Genomic DNA, 13131 nt, shown 5'->3' with positions numbered 1-13131 from the left:
GAACATATCCTGCCCTGGAGCAGGTTAGCCGTGGAGCGTAAATTACTATGGAGATGAACACGGCTAAAAGCCAAACCACTTTAATGGTACCTAAAACCAAGGATTAGCACAAACTAAGCTTAAACATATCTGGCTAGCCAGCTAAACCGGCTTCATGGTACAGGCCCCAGGTGTCTCATCCCATTCCGATGAAGCAAAATAATAATTTCAAAACGTAACATTTTTGGGTCAAGAGGCCCAGAGGGTTAAGGAAGATTTAAGCAACTGTAATACAAGTTGATCATCTGTGACATGCTGTTGATTACCACAGACAAGGATTTACAGTTCGTGCAAACAAAAAACATTTACAGTAACACTTGCAGTTGAGGTCAATGAGAGAAATGTTGAAATATCTCGTTTGCAAAGTTGAATTAAAGTCACGTTTACAGCTCAAAACCGGTGCTTTTAACTACAGTTATACTCCCTGTATGCGTAGCATTAACTGTTAAATGTCTTTAGTATTGATAATTAATACAAAAAAAAGCAATCGTTGGCCATAGCATTACATCTGACAATTTACTACATGAGAAAATCCAATATTATTGAACATTGTCCTTTATTTTCAGCATCGCTTCCTTAAAATTAAAGACCCGTTTACATTGTTTTGATGCAAAATGGCATACGAAACATCAATAAATACAGGTGTCAAGTCTTTACAAATGTATATAAACATTAAGTGACAGTAATTAACCCACAACAATACAACATATCGGAGTACGTTCTCTGGAAAAGACGAAAGGGAAGCGGAAAAACATGACCGTTTTGTAGAAAATGCAGCCCTAGAATTGTGGAAATAAAAGAGAATAGCCGTTCAGTTCAATGTGCAATGAAAGAGACTTTAAAATCACATGCCAAATCAACATCAGATTCCATTAGTGACCGATTAAATGGACTAATTCTGACCAAACAAACACAGATTGCCATATTGATGGCAGTAATACACCCGGTCAAATGTGCCTATATGAACATGAACACTCAAACTATTTCCTATTTTTTAAATAACATGACGTGCATATCGTAAGGATGAGCAGAAATCTGTAGCAAACGTTGCAGCTTTGAGGCACTTGGAGAAAGTTTCCTCGTGTCCACTTTACAATGGGTTATTTCATCTTCTGTGCTTCCTGCAGGAGTTTCTGTGTTGCCATGTTGTCTGGGTCGATTTTGAGCACACTGTTGAGATCTTCAATACAAGACTTCTTGTTCTAGGAGCAAAAATGTCAAACGTGAATCATAATGTACTACAATTTATACAACAATCCACCAATCAGAGATTCAAGACAATATAGATTATTCATATTTGACCTTACCTGAAGTTCCTTGTATGCCTGGGCACGTCGGTAAAAGGCCTTAATGTTGGCAGAATCCAATAGAAGAGCCGCGTCACAGTCACTTATGGCTTCTTTGTACAGCTTTAATGACAGGTAGCAAAGAGCCCTACAAGATATATTCATTTAAACATTATCAAACCAAGTGCTCGACTTTGCCAATCCTAGAAAAACCTGGGATTTATGAAGATACATTTAAGACCAATTAAAGGAATAAATTGAAGGCTACAATATGTTCTCTAAAAGCACACAATCAGTTGTGTTTGCAACACTTCAAAATTAAAAATGCAATTTCTAACAAATCTCAATAACTTTAATTAAAGGTGCACTATGTAAAAAAAAATATAGGCCAGTGTTATATATTTTGTTCAGTTGAGTACTTATAATATCCCAAATGTTTCCAACCATTTGTAAATCGTGAGAAAATTGCTATTTTAACCGAGGAACCGGGACGTGTGAGGGCGTGGCCTGTTAATGACGACATATCTGCGTAACCCTCGGTTTCCGGTTTTATTTAGCAGAAACGCTTTACTCTCACTGCAAGTGTCATAGCAGCCGCTGAGCAAACACACAGAGTAACGTCATATCATCATCACACTCAGATGTGTGTAATATGATCATCAGAGCGGTGTTACCTCATACTCAGCGGAAATGGCGACTCATAATAAAAGCCCCCCTGGCGACTGTCATAATAAAAGTCCCGCCAGTGACTGTCATAATAAAAGTCCCGCTGCTCGTGAGGCGTGTGTTGCGTTCATCTTATTAACAATCGCTCCAGCGGTTCCTCAGCTCCTCAACACTCGCTCCTGCTCTGCTTCATACTACATTAACGTTAATAATCACATCCATCAACATGAGTCCTGTCCCGATTCTTTCCCACCGGCTGTGAGGTGAAGACCACATGTCCCAGGATTCTGCGCTCAAACTTGGCATCATCAAACTACGCCTTTTTTTAGAATAGGCGACCTCTAGCGGACGGAAAAATTACATAGTGCACCTTTAATTTGACAAAAAAGATAGTTTGTGATTTTATGCTTAAAACAAGAACAAATATATGCCAATGTGTTCATAAAAATCAACCTAATTCAAACACAAGTCATTTTCATACCCATTGACATTAAACTAATTTATTTTGAGCAATTTCTCAGAAAAAACACTTCTTAATTTTGCATCTCAAGTAAATGTATCTTGATTTAAGGATGTTTAGATATTTGTACTGGAAAACACAAATCCTGAGGAAGATATTATTTTTGTTTTTGCGGTACACACAATTTATTTTTGGAATTAAATTTAGGGCCCTATGAAATCGTTTTTTATCTAGTTAATTTTTTTCTGGCTTCCGTTTTAATAGTTAAATTAAAGCATGTCTAAATTTGAAATCATGAAACTGCAACTTATTAAAAATGTTACAAACAAAAACAGCTTTGGTTACACTATTTTAAGGTGTCCGTGTTACAGTGTAACTACTGAGGAGTAATAATTAACTACATTGATTGTTTGATTGTTAGTTGTGTATAATTATGCATAATTTACGGTTATTACTATGGTAAGGATATGTAACAAAGACAAAATTGTAAAATAAAGTGTTACCAAAACATTTTAATAAATAAAATAAATGTAACATTTTTCTCAAATTCCGTTTAATTTTAACTAAATTCTGTTTTCTGTTTTTATTTTTTGAATTCCATTTTAATGCTGTAATTAAATTTTAAAAACAACTTAATTTATCCTTTTACAATAATAGATGAATAAAAATATGAAATGTTTAGTTTTTCCAGAAATTGTGCGTTTTCATTTTTTTCTGGTCATCAAACGAAGGCATAAAACAATTTTATTTATCTTTGAATCAAAATGAAAATGAAATAAACCCTTTCATTTTTGTAGGCAAATAAAGTGCTGCACAGCACAAATTAAAACATTGTGATAGTTTTAATAATAATTGTATTTAGTATTATTATGACATTAAGACGTATTGTATAATAGTCACATTTCTTTTTCAAGACCCGTGGAAACCCTGACAAAACTCCCAGATAATTCCCGGTTTTCCTTTTGCAGCTCATACCTGTTGGTGTAGGTCGTGACCTCTGCGGGGTCCTGACCGAGCGACTGCGTGTACTTCTCCACAGCTTTCTTATATTCGCCCTTCTTCACAAACCCATTGCCTTCTTCCTTTAGAGCTTTGGCCTTTTTAACAGCTTCAGGTCCTGGTGCTTGAAATAAACCAATTGAAAATGAAGTGCTGAAGGGGAGTATGATGGGTGCGCTCAGTCCAGCACAGGTAAATACCTTTTTTCTTGTTGTCCACCACGCCGTTCTGCTGTGAGCTGGAGGCCGAGCTGGAGGCCGAGCCGCCGACTTGTGCTAGGCTTTCTTTCACAGACATCGGAACGGTGGGAATCGGTGGCAGTTTCTCTCGCCAAGTTGGTCCGTCTATATCCGTCAAAGCCTTGGTCATTCTGAAGGGAAGGAGCCATGTGTTATACAAACCTTTTTTTGCATTCTTATTCTCATAAATTACCTTAAAGGGGTCCTATTATGGACCTTTTTTACAGTATGTAAAATAAGTCTGATGTCCCCAGAGTGTGTATGTGAAGATTTAGCTCAAAATACCCCACAGATCATTCACTTTTTGGGGGTGAGCCATAGACATAGGTCTCTGAAAAGCATTATTGAAGGCCAAAGTGGGTGGAGCCAGCAAAGAGGCGGGATGTGGGTGGAGCTGAGGTGCCTGGTTCAGCGGCAATCCACCTGTCACTCAAAGTAGCCACGCCCTTAATTATGCAGAACTTTAAGGCTTAATATAATTTAAACGGATGAGTTATAAAAATTAAAAAAATTCACTTCCCTCACAGTCGTCATGAAGGGCAAAATTAGCCGTATAGATCAATTTGTACCAGACTGTAAACATGTTTTATTCTGCTGTAAAGTTGGCCATTTTAACATTTTTTTATCAATTCACAGCACTAACATTTTGTTGTGACTTGAAGTACTTAGAGTGCAGTGTATGTTGCATCAGGCAGTATTTGTCCTGGAAAGTAAATGTGATGTTTGTTACCTCAATAAATTTAAGGTCATTCTTATTTTATGTTTTATGTTCTATTTAGGGATGGGCGATATGGACTTAAAAATGTATCCCGATATTTTCTAGTATTTATTGCGATAACGATATCAATGACGATAAATGTAGTATCATTCCCCATGTTTTTGGATAAGTGAGAGCTGCATGCATTCTTGCGAGTTTCAGAAAAACAAACAATGATCTAAAGTAAAACGTACATGTCATCAAATAGGCTCCTACAATACATACAAAAATAAAAATAATAAATGCAAAAAAATTATATATATATATATATATATAATTAATTCATTTTTTATGTAAAATTCCACACCAGCCTTTTCAGAAATGGAAAAGTTGCAGATATAATTGTCTTCTGTAAAAGTTTAAATAGTGCAACTGTGCTAAAAAACATCACACAATACAAACAATAATAATTTTGAAATCAATGACAAGTTTTACATGTAAACCGATTCTGTATTTATTCATACACTCATGGTGCAAACAGTGGTAAAAATAGCAGAAACAGCAAAAGTAATTATCCCAAAAATGTCTTCAGATTACAAAAAAGTTGAAAATAATGATTTAATGATAGAACTTCAGTAATTTGAGTTAAGATAATACCACGAATTCTTCTACTAATAAAAATAAACTGGACTAAGGAATAATGAGCTTCTGGGTTCATGAATATTAATCACGTTGTCAGCGCTCATTCTAACTGATTTGCTGAAATCAAAACAGGCACTGTAATAGGTGCGCGCCAGCCAATGAGATTCCCGTTTGTGCATTCGTTTCTTCCTGTTCATGAAAGGCTGAATAATTCCAAATAAACACCATTATTTTACAGGAAAATACAACAAAGGATATTGTTTACATGTAGAACGTCAATTCTGTGTGGTATAAGACTCTCTCGCTCTCTCTTTGAGTGTGTGTGAAATACTGAGCGCTCTCAGTCGCGCGCCTCACACTAGTGTTAAATGTGCGTCAAATACACATTGCGCATTCATTGAGACAAACTGAAATAGTTTGACAGAGCAAATCTCTTAAGCGCTCAGTCCAAGTGCTCAGCGAGTGAAAATACATCTGTATGTACAGGTTCTGATCGCCCTCAGGTAGCCCCTCGTTTAGCTATGAACTCTTCCGCAGCTTCCGCCATAGTTGTTTTTCGCTCTGCACGTGAGATGCGGATTCAGTGCCGCCGCTCCCATTGCGCGGCGCTTAGGACACCGAGTGCTGCGAGGGCACCACAAGAAAATTCAGCTATACAAAGTGACGAACGCAGCCATCATAAAGTAATAACGCTTAGGGCATCAAGAGACGGCCAGTGGTGGCACTGTGCGGATGGGTCGCGCTATCAACTAGGCTTTATCGTAATTATCGCGGGAAGACAAATTCTTATCGTGGGGAGAATTTTTACCGGTATATCGCAAACGATAAGATATCGCCCATCCCTAGTTCTATTATATTAACATTAAAAGCACACTCTTTTTACAACTAAAATAACAGTTAAGGGTTAAAAAAAAAAAAAAAGAATTTCCCAAAATTAAAACGGAAAAAATAAAACTGATTTTATAGGGCCCTAATTGTAGGGTGGTTGTGTACACACTGCCAACACACATTTGTGTTCAAACACCTTGTAAAAGTGAATTATGTCTAATAGGTGCCCTTTAAATGACCAAAAATTGTAATCATTAATGCTCACCCAAACCAGTATGAGTTTCTTTGTTCTGTTGAACACAAATGAAGATATTTTAAAGAATCCTGGTAATCAAGCAGTTGATGGAAGCCAATGGCTAACATCGACTCACTGGTTTCAAAATGTCTTCTTTTGTGTCCAGAACAAAGAAACTCGTACAGGTTTGGAACAACATGAGGGCGAGTAAATGACGACAACATTTCCATTAATTGCCTAATAATTGTGGATCCCGTTGATGCAGATTTACCTGTTGACGCCGTCGTGAGCAGCTGGAATGTTCCAGTCTATCTGTAAAGCGGTTTTGTAGTCCACATAAGCCTGTCTGTATCTCTCCAAGGCCTCGAAAGCTGACGCCCGGCGAAGCAGAGCTTTAAATCCAAAAGGAACCAATTCAAGAGACCTGAAAGGGTAAAGATTTTTAACACTGAACATCATCACTTCAGCCATTTTCTCTCCTTGTGTCTGTGGCACTCACTCTGTGCAGTCTTTAATGCATTCGTTGCAGTTTCCATCTTTCAGGTAACTGGCGGCCCTGTTGGAGTACAAAATAGCCAGATCTTCCTTTTTCTTCTGACCTGTGAACAGAAGAGTTACATTATTTACCTTAGAACCAAATGCTCCTTTACATCTAGAACAGTCGGAGCAGTCGTTTTAAAAATAGTTGCCCTGTAACTTTCACTTGTATTCTTATGGTGCGTTCACACCGGACGCGATTCGCGCAAGTGATTTACATGTTAAGTCAATGCAGAGACACGAAATGGCATTCTGCGGCGCGATTCGCGCGAATGAGGCGGCGCGAATTGAGCGTTTTGAACGCGCGATTCGCTCAAGTTGAAAAATCTGAACTTTGGCGGATATTTCGCGCCGCGTTAACCAATCAGGAGCTTGCTCTAGTAGTGACAACAATGAGGAGAAAATCTGTATATTAATATCTGGTTCAGACAATATGATTATCACTGTGATAACATTAAATGACATGAAACACAACCCAGTCTCTTTTTGTTAAATGCAAGTTTATGTATGATCAATAATACAAAAGTATAATGTATAACAAGCTATACATGAAATAAAGCAAACAATGCAGTCAAACATTCAAAGTCAGTGCTAGTAGGCTAACGTTACAACTGCAACGTACAGTTATAGCCTAAAAATATAAGGTAATGAAACTTATCTTTGCCCTCAGCCTAAACGATTTGCCAGGGAACAAATTATAGATCCATGAGACCAAAGATCGGCCGTTACAAGACGAATTATAGCTCGAGACACACCACAGAGACATCAGAGCCAGCGGCAGACGGCAGAAGGACTGGCCGAGGAAAGGTTGCCCTCGTTGGCTTTCACGTGCGCTGAGCGCGCTGTCCGCTGGAGCTCACAGCTCCGACAACGGCAGATAAAATGTTCAAATAGGCACTGTTTATGTAAATAATTTTTTTTAAACAACTACATTATCGACTGAAAAAGTCTTAAAACTACGTTTTGTCACACATTAACAGTAGATACGAACAAAAAAAAAGACATGTAAACACAGCCCATGTCAGCCATTTCTCAACGAGACGAGCTGCTGGCGGAAGCCCCGCCCATGACGCGAATTCGCATCTGTTGTGCAGTGAATGTCACGCGCGATTCGCGCGAGTAAACTCAAAATGTACACGCGTCCACCTTCGCGCGAATCGCGTCCGGTGTGAACGCCACATTAGAAGGACATTAGCATTTGATATAGGGCTGCACAACATACCGAAATATCGCAAATGTACATATGCATATCGCAAGGGCACGCAATATCTGAATGATTTTAATAGGCTACTTCAACATTGTGAAAAGTGTACATTTTAGGTTGACGCATATAGCAGAGAATAGACTGAGCACACGATTGTTACTTATGTGACTTGCTTGACGTTAAAAAGAGTTATTAAATGCAATAACTTGCAAAAAACAACTCCTTGCAGTCTCGTGCTGTCTGACACGCATACAGAAACGTGCGCACAAGCCGTTTTTTTTTTCCGTGTCTTGTTACAAACTCGAACTGTCAAATACACATACAGTCAAAATGGCTGTCTTGATGAGTATTCATGTAAACACAGTCGGTTATGCTATGAAAGATATCAGTTGGGTAAAGAAATAGACTTTACACACTTAAAGCAATATCGTATCGCATATCGAATATCGCATTTTTCTTCAATAATCGCACAGCCCTAATATGATAGTACCATGACATTACTATCAGACTCCATCACTGTTTCAACATTTTGTCAGATAGTACAGGGGGTTTACATTTTTTAGATGCTTCAGACCCCCAGACTGGGCCATTACCACCATAGACATAAGCCTGTCCCAAACGGCACACTTCATATGCACTTTCCGTCTTGTGGACTTACAATGGCCGCTGTGTGTGCGTGTGTCCATTAAGTCCACGAGACCGCAGGGTGTCCCATTTGGTCTCAGAAGTGCTCGCGAGCGCCCCGTTTGAGGTCGATATGCGCTCTCGATGCGCACTTCTGCGGGTTACGCTGCGGACTTCTTCCCGGCAGTCAAAGCGGCATCACGTCGGGAAAGTGCGGACTCAGAGGAAGACCTGAGGGTTTAGGGTGCCATTTGGGACAGGGCCAATGAAGGGGACAAGTCCCGTCCAATAATTACGCATTGCTTTGTTTGTTGTAATGCTGCGTTCACACCAAACGCGAATAGAGCGTCTGGCGCGAGTGATTTCAATGTTAAGTCAATGGAAAGGCGCATTGACGCGCGTCTGGAGGTCCTGTGGCGCGATTCCGCCTCATTTGCGCGAATTGAGCATCTTGCGTTACACGCGAGTGGTGTTTTTTGTGCATTCACGTGTTTGAAGCGGATTCGCGTCTGACGCCCGAGTTGAAAAATTTGAATTGTCGTCAATTCGCGCCGCGTTGACCAATCAGGAGCCTGCTCGCTGCTGTCACGTGGTAAAGTGATGTGATGAGAAACCCTGCATAATTTATACTACTGTGTCACAAAATGTAGTTCCCTTACGAGAGTACTCTCGTATTGCGTTTGCTAAACGCTTATGGAGCTTAGGTTGAGTTCACTCGTGTGCAGAAGTGCACATCTTCTGTCCGCGGCGCTATCCAACCTAAGCTCCATAAGCGTTTAGCAAACGCAATACTCGTTCCCTCATCTTAGGGAACCGAGGTTACATTAGTAACCGAAGCGTTTTATGACTTTTTCAGGTGAGAATGTAGTTGTTTAAAGCTCAAATCTGTGGTTTATTTATAAAGAGAGCGCCTGTTTAAAAAAAATTATCTTGTGTTTGTGGAGATCTAGGCGATCAGCGGCGCTCATTAACCCCTCGGCTAGTCCTTCTGCCGTCTGCCGCTGCTCTGATGGCCTGTAGTGGTTCGTCTTGTGCAGATCTAACGGCCGATCTTTGCTCTCATGAATCTATTATTTGTCGTCTGCCAAATTGTTTTGACTGAGGGCAAAGAGAAGTTTCATAACTTAACTTTTTAAGTATATTTAAATACACATGCAGTGAAGATAATGTAGGAGTTGCCTGGACCACATTTGTGTGGCTATTAATGTTTAATATATATTTTTAATGAAAATGAAAAGAGGCAGAGGTGTTTTATGACATATTTCTCCTGGAGCGCCTTGAACGCGCGTCTATTTAGCTTCAAACACTCAAATTAGACGCACGTCCAATTCACAAGGACGTGAGAATGGATTCAAAATGTTCAAGTATTCAACTAGACGCCGTAGACACGATTTTGACGCCTTATTTGCGTTTGCTGTGAACGCAGCATTAGGATGGCAGACAGTTTAAAAATGTAGTTTTTTAGGCTGGTCTGCCACAGCGGTCTAACGCTCAAAATGATGGCCAATCAGATAAAAGAAGGCGGGGCTTAACGTTCACTGAAGATGAGTGTGAACTCCAATATGGCGCTTTTAGTTTTTACAGTGAAGAGTGTGCATGGTAAAATATAAGCAGCTAAACATTTAATATTGACATCTGTTTTACGATGGATACGTTTAACAACCCCCAGTAACATACAGTGATGCAAACTACTAAATTATACAGTCATTTAAATGATGTCATTCATAACTGAATGTGATTAGACAAGAAACATTATTTCATTTTTGACATTAGACAAACAAACAAGAGTGTATGTGTGTGTATTTTTAAAGGCACAGTATGTAAGTTTCGCCGCTAGTGGTCACTTATTCAAAACAAAGGCGTAGCTTGATGACGCCGTGAATGAGCAAGGAATCATGGGAGTTGTAGTCTGATGTTGTAGCGCGGGTATGATGTCATTGATAAGCGACGCACGGTCCGTGTCGTGGTTAAAAGAGCTGATTTATCTGGAACATTTGGGATAATGCAAGTACACAAGTCAACAAAATATATAACATTGTTCTAGTGGTTTTTGGATATTTTTATCTAGAAATCTTACATATTGTGCCTTTAAATGGTTGTGCTTTGTCGTTGGAATGAACAGGAATCATGGAGGACACCAGGTTTATTCTTGCCTATTTATTGGTAAAATGTGATATGCATTTTACAATGATTCATATTTATATTGTATTTGTATTGTATTTTATTTTAAATTAATATATGGTCGCACCACCTGACATTTTCTGGGTGGTAAAATCAGAAATCATGTTTAGTAATGAATTAATGCAGTCTTAAAAGCTGTATGGACATAAAAAATGCATTTTAAAACAGTTTTGCTTAAAATTATTATTTTTTTTATCTTAAAGATTTTTTTTTCTTCTTATTTGTCATTGACCCAAATACGAGATGTCGAATTGGACGTTCAAGACTTAACACGTAAACATAATTAATATAATAGAATATCCTTTTTTAACTGATTAAATGTTTTTATTCAGAAAATATAATAATGGATGTTTTTAAAAAGGTTTCTCCTGGAGTAATTTTTAGAATTTTTATCATCCAGATTGTAAGTGATATTATTACAGTTGTTGTTATTGGTATACATGTCTTTTTTTGTATATTGATAGTTTTAATCAAGACAAAAGTGCTAAATTATTGTGAACCAATGTATCGAAGTGATTGTAATCATAATTATTTCTTAAAAGTGAAATACTGTTGATTGCCATGAATATAGCCATTGCTGCTGTATGCCGTTTTGACTTTTATTAATTCACAGGATATGAATTCTTCAAATCAACAATTACATTTTCTCTAGTTTAAATGCTAATTCTTGATATCAGTAATTTTATTATCACAAGTGAAATGTCACCATAGGCTGCCATCGAATTCAATCAACATTTCTGATATCAATAATTTGATTGCCACATGACAATGTTCATTTTTGACATCATGAATGTGATAGTTACTAGTAAGAAAGCCAGTTTAGAGATCTGAAATTATATTGATATCAACAATTGAATTCTTGATATCAGAAATGCTAATTGTTGATAACAAGAATGGCAGCCTATGGTGACATTTAACTAGTGAAAATATACTAATATCAAGAATTAACATTTAAACTAGTGAAAATTGAATAGTTGATATCAAGAATGAATAAAAGTCAGCTTGCCATAGCATGTATGAATAAATAAATCTACTCACTGTACTGTTAGATGTAATTTTTAGTTTAATCTTATTTTTATTTATTTAGTCATTCTTCCACAGACCCCATTTTGAAAACCCCAGCACTGAAATGCCTTTACCATGGTATTTCAATGCTACTGTTCAAGGTACAAGAACACAATGGGACATTTTGTGCAAATGCTAGTGCAAGAATACAACGATGCTAGCATGGTACATGTACAAAAACAAGTTATGTAAGTGGTAATACTGTACGGCTGGTGGTTTCCATGGTGATGTTTGTCGTATGATTATATTTGCCTTCTCTTACCGGACTTCTCGAGCTGCTGGATGGACTGGCTGTAGAGGGTCGCGGCTTCTCCGTACTGACCGGCTCTGAAACACTCGTTACCGGCTTGCTTGAGCTCCGTCCACGACTGCGAGCGCCGCTTCTGAGGCATGATGACACTGCAACAATCACATCCATAACTTAGTTTAGGAATGTTACGTTATTGAACAATATCAATATAACACTGACAGTAGATGTGTTGTGTAAACTTACCAAAGTTACCGCGGTAGAATAACCGTCTGATGTCGGAAAAAACCCGGAAAGTAGCCGTTGAAGGAAGGGCTTTTCTGATGATCGCTCAACTCCGCCTGTTTAAAGTTACAAGTTATTGTGTTTAACAACGAGCTAGTCTAGTAACTAGTCGGTGCTCGTTCTGGAACTCGCTAGAATATCCGCTTCTTCTTCTACACACGCGCGCGCGAGCCGGGATAAACACCACGTTTTACCGGCTGAGTTTCTAAAGGAACAGGCGGTGTTGAATTTCAGTTTCAGTTTTCAGCGCTGGAGCGGCTGTCGAGCTCCGGTGCGGCTATTTGAAGATCGGGATGGGTGATTGTAACCCAAACCTGTGTTGCCAAATCCGACGGGAAAAACACGCATTATAACCAGATAAAAACATGCGGAGGTTGCTTATATTATACCAACATGGCAACACTGACCCAGTCCTCTTCAACTCTATATGGCAACAGCGAGCCGTTGGTTGCCAGACGCTCTTTAAATCCTCAACATTCATTATTTTAAAACGCATTGTTTCCTTTAAAGGTGCAGTGTGTACAATATATGAGGATCTGTTGACATAAATGTAATAATTTTTTCAGTGGAGTATAAAGACCGTAATGGACCGTTATGTTTTTATTACCTTAGAATGAGCCATTTCTATCTACATACAGTGAAGTTGGCATTTTGCGCAGTCATGTTTCTACAGTGGCCCTAAACGGACAAACTTCTTTACAGAGTGCTAGGTACTGTCTCATGGGGCGTTCACAACAGACGCGAATGAAGCATTTCGCATGAGTTAGTTACATCTTAAGTCAATGCAAAGATGCGAATAGACATCCTGTGGCGGGATTCGCGCGAATGAGGCGGCGTGAATGACGCGATTCGCTCGAATGAGGCGGTGTGAATGACGCTATTCACAAATCTTAACTT

The 13131-nt window shown here is 38.7% G+C and overlaps 1 protein-coding gene across 1 annotated transcript; it reads right to left on the bottom strand.

Moving 5' to 3' along the window:
* Nucleotides 1-59: 59 nt before the first annotated feature.
* tomm34 (translocase of outer mitochondrial membrane 34) lies at nucleotides 60-12653 on the bottom strand. The gene is made up of 8 exons (XM_079841645.1): nucleotides 12196-12653; nucleotides 11965-12101; nucleotides 6591-6690; nucleotides 6363-6515; nucleotides 3651-3820; nucleotides 3427-3574; nucleotides 1347-1473; nucleotides 60-1241 (listed from the first exon to the last, which is right to left on the bottom strand). The coding sequence occupies exons 2-8, from the start codon at nucleotides 12092-12094 to the stop codon at nucleotides 1140-1142; spliced, it is 930 nt and encodes a 309-aa protein (XP_079697771.1). The 5' UTR covers nucleotides 12095-12101; nucleotides 12196-12653; the 3' UTR covers nucleotides 60-1139.
* Between the last annotated feature and the right edge of the window lie 478 nt (nucleotides 12654-13131).

The sequence above is a fragment of the Gobio gobio genome, assembly GCF_949357685.1.
Source record: "Gobio gobio genome assembly, chromosome: 17".
Classification (NCBI taxonomy): domain Eukaryota; kingdom Metazoa; phylum Chordata; class Actinopteri; order Cypriniformes; family Gobionidae; genus Gobio; species Gobio gobio.
This window is presented reverse-complemented; position numbering and strand designations above follow the sequence as displayed.

Coding starts and splice junctions, on each gene's coding strand:
- tomm34 (XM_079841645.1), bottom strand. CDS start 12,094: ATGCCTCAGAAGCGGCGCTCGCAGTCGTGGACGGAGCTCAAGCAAGCC. Junction 6,516..6,590: donor TGCATTAAAGACTGCACAGA/GTGAGTGCCACA, acceptor TTACCCTTTCAG/GTCTCTTGAATTGGTTCCTT. Junction 1,474..3,426: donor GTCACGACCTACACCAACAG/GTATGAGCTGCA, acceptor TATATCTTGTAG/GGCTCTTTGCTACCTGTCAT.